The sequence below is a fragment of the Protobothrops mucrosquamatus genome, unplaced genomic scaffold, assembly GCF_001527695.2.
Source record: "Protobothrops mucrosquamatus isolate PMUCROS unplaced genomic scaffold, P.Mucros_1.0 scaffold3583, whole genome shotgun sequence".
Taxonomy (NCBI): domain Eukaryota; kingdom Metazoa; phylum Chordata; class Lepidosauria; order Squamata; family Viperidae; genus Protobothrops; species Protobothrops mucrosquamatus.
The window spans coordinates 28446-30398 of NW_015389548.1; the positions used below are offsets into that span (position 1 = coordinate 28446).

The 1953-nt window shown below is 58.7% G+C and overlaps 1 protein-coding gene across 1 annotated transcript in view; it reads right to left on the reverse strand.

Annotated features, from left to right (window-relative positions):
- The window catches only part of HSPA12B (heat shock protein family A (Hsp70) member 12B), a gene marked incomplete at its 5' end in the record, with an annotated part of 19624 nt that overhangs the window by 8827 nt on the left and 8844 nt on the right, over positions 1 to 1953 (reverse strand). Inside the window, 2 exons of the mRNA XM_015827261.1 lie at positions 1217 to 1303; positions 1415 to 1418. Of these exons, the coding sequence (XP_015682747.1) occupies positions 1217 to 1303; positions 1415 to 1418 (91 nt within the window). The remainder of the gene's footprint in view (positions 1 to 1216; positions 1304 to 1414; positions 1419 to 1953) is intronic.

The window sequence follows — 1953 nt, forward strand, 5'->3', positions numbered from 1 at the left end:
CGATGACTGTGGAGTCCCAGGTGCTCTCTGAGCTGGGTGGTTTCCTTGCAGACGTTTCATGACTCAACTAGGGAACATCATCAGTGCTAGAAAGGAGTGGTGAGGGAGGAAGAGGAGGAGGAGGAGGAAGAAGAGGAGGAGGAGGAGGAGGAGGAGGAGAAGGAGGAGAAGAGGAGGAGGAGGAGGAAGAGGAGGAAGAGGAGGAAGAGGAGGAAGAGAAGGAGAGGAAGAAGGAGGAAGAGGAGGAGGAGGAGGAAGAAGGAGGAGGAGGAGAAGGACGAGGAGGAAGAGGAGGAAGAGGAGGAGGAGGAGGAGGAGGAGGAGAGGAAGAAGGAGGAAGAGGAAGAGGAGAAGGAGGAGAAGGAGAGGAAGAAGGAGCAGGAGGAGGAGAAGGAGGAGGAAGAGGAGGAGGAGAAGGAGGAGGAGGAGGAGGAGGAGGAGGAGAAGGAGAGGAAGAAGGAGGAGGAGGAAGAGGAGGAGGAGGAGGAGAGGAAGAAGGAGGAGGAGGAAGAGGAGGAGGAGGAGAAGAATGCCTCCTCCAGTCTGGAGCACTCTGGATATGGCAGACCGAGTCTAATCGTCTCCAGCACTGGGCTGAAGGGGTTGTACATGCAGGGAGTCCTTGTCTCACGGCCGTTCTTTTAGCGACCAAAGTTGCAACGGCGCTGGTAAAAGTGAACTTATGACCGTTTTCCACACTTACGACCGTGGCCCTCTCCTCCGTGGTCACATGATCGAAACCCAGAGGCTCGGCAACTGGCATGTACCTAGGACGGTTGCAGACTCCCGGGGTCACGTGATCCCCTTTTGCCACCTTCCAACCGCGGTGGGGGAGCCGGATTCAAACTTAACGGCCGTGTGTCAAACTTTAACGTCACAACGGTGGCGATTCGCAAGAGAGGCCGTGGAAAAAGGGGGGGCAAAACTCACTTAGTGACGGTCTCGCTTAGTGGCGGAAAATTTGGGCCCCCAGTGGTTGGCCGTAAGTCAAGGAGGACCTGCATGGGGTGGGGAGTCCAGAAAGCAAATAGGGTAGTGGTCATATTGAGCCCCCCCTCCCCAATCCCCTCTTCCCTTCCTCTTCCTGCCCCTTCCTGGGGGCGCCTTCTCTGCCAGCGATCCACTCTCTGGCTTTCGAGCCCCTGGGCCAGTCGGACGCTTTGGGACTCCCGTGCCCAGCCTCCCCAGCCAGCCTTCCCCGGAGACCCCCCCCTACCTGTCTGCATTTCCGACCACAGTTCGCCCACCCCAGACTCCATCAGGAAAGTCCGGCTGTGCCTGGACCGGCGGAGCTGCTCCCGGGCTGCAGGAGGAGAGAGAGGGCAGAGGGTGAGACGGGGGTCCCTGCCTGGGTGGGCGAAGGGCCAGGAGGAAGGAGCTGCCCCGAGCGATTCAGAGGGGGTGTCCTCCTTGCTTCCCTGCATCGGACACACGGGGGTTGCGTTCCGATGACGGGAGGAGGTTAGCTGGTTTGGGTCGTGAAAGGCTGGCAAGGACGACCCAGCTCAGAGAGGACCAAGGATTTTTCCCCCCCTCCTCCTCTCCACAAACCCCACTCCCTCCTAGCCCTGATGGTGTTCCCTAGTTTGGTCATGAAACGTCTGCAAGGAAACGACCCAGCTCAGAGAGGACCAAGGATTCCCCCCTCCTCCTCCTCCTCCTCTCCACAAACCCCACTGCCTCCTAGCCCTGATGGTGTTACCTAGTTTGGTCATAAAAGGTCTGCAAGGAAACAACCAGGCTCAGAGAGCACCCAGGAACCCACAGTCCTCCTCCTCCTCTTCCTCCTCCTCCTCCTCCCCTTCCTCCTCCTCCTCTTCCTCCTCCTCCTCCTCCTCCTTTCCTGCACTGCAAACCCCCCTCCCTCCTAGCACTGACAACGTTACCTAGTTTGGTCATGAAACGTCTGCAAGGAAACCACCCAGCTCAGAGAGCACCCAGGACCCCACAGTT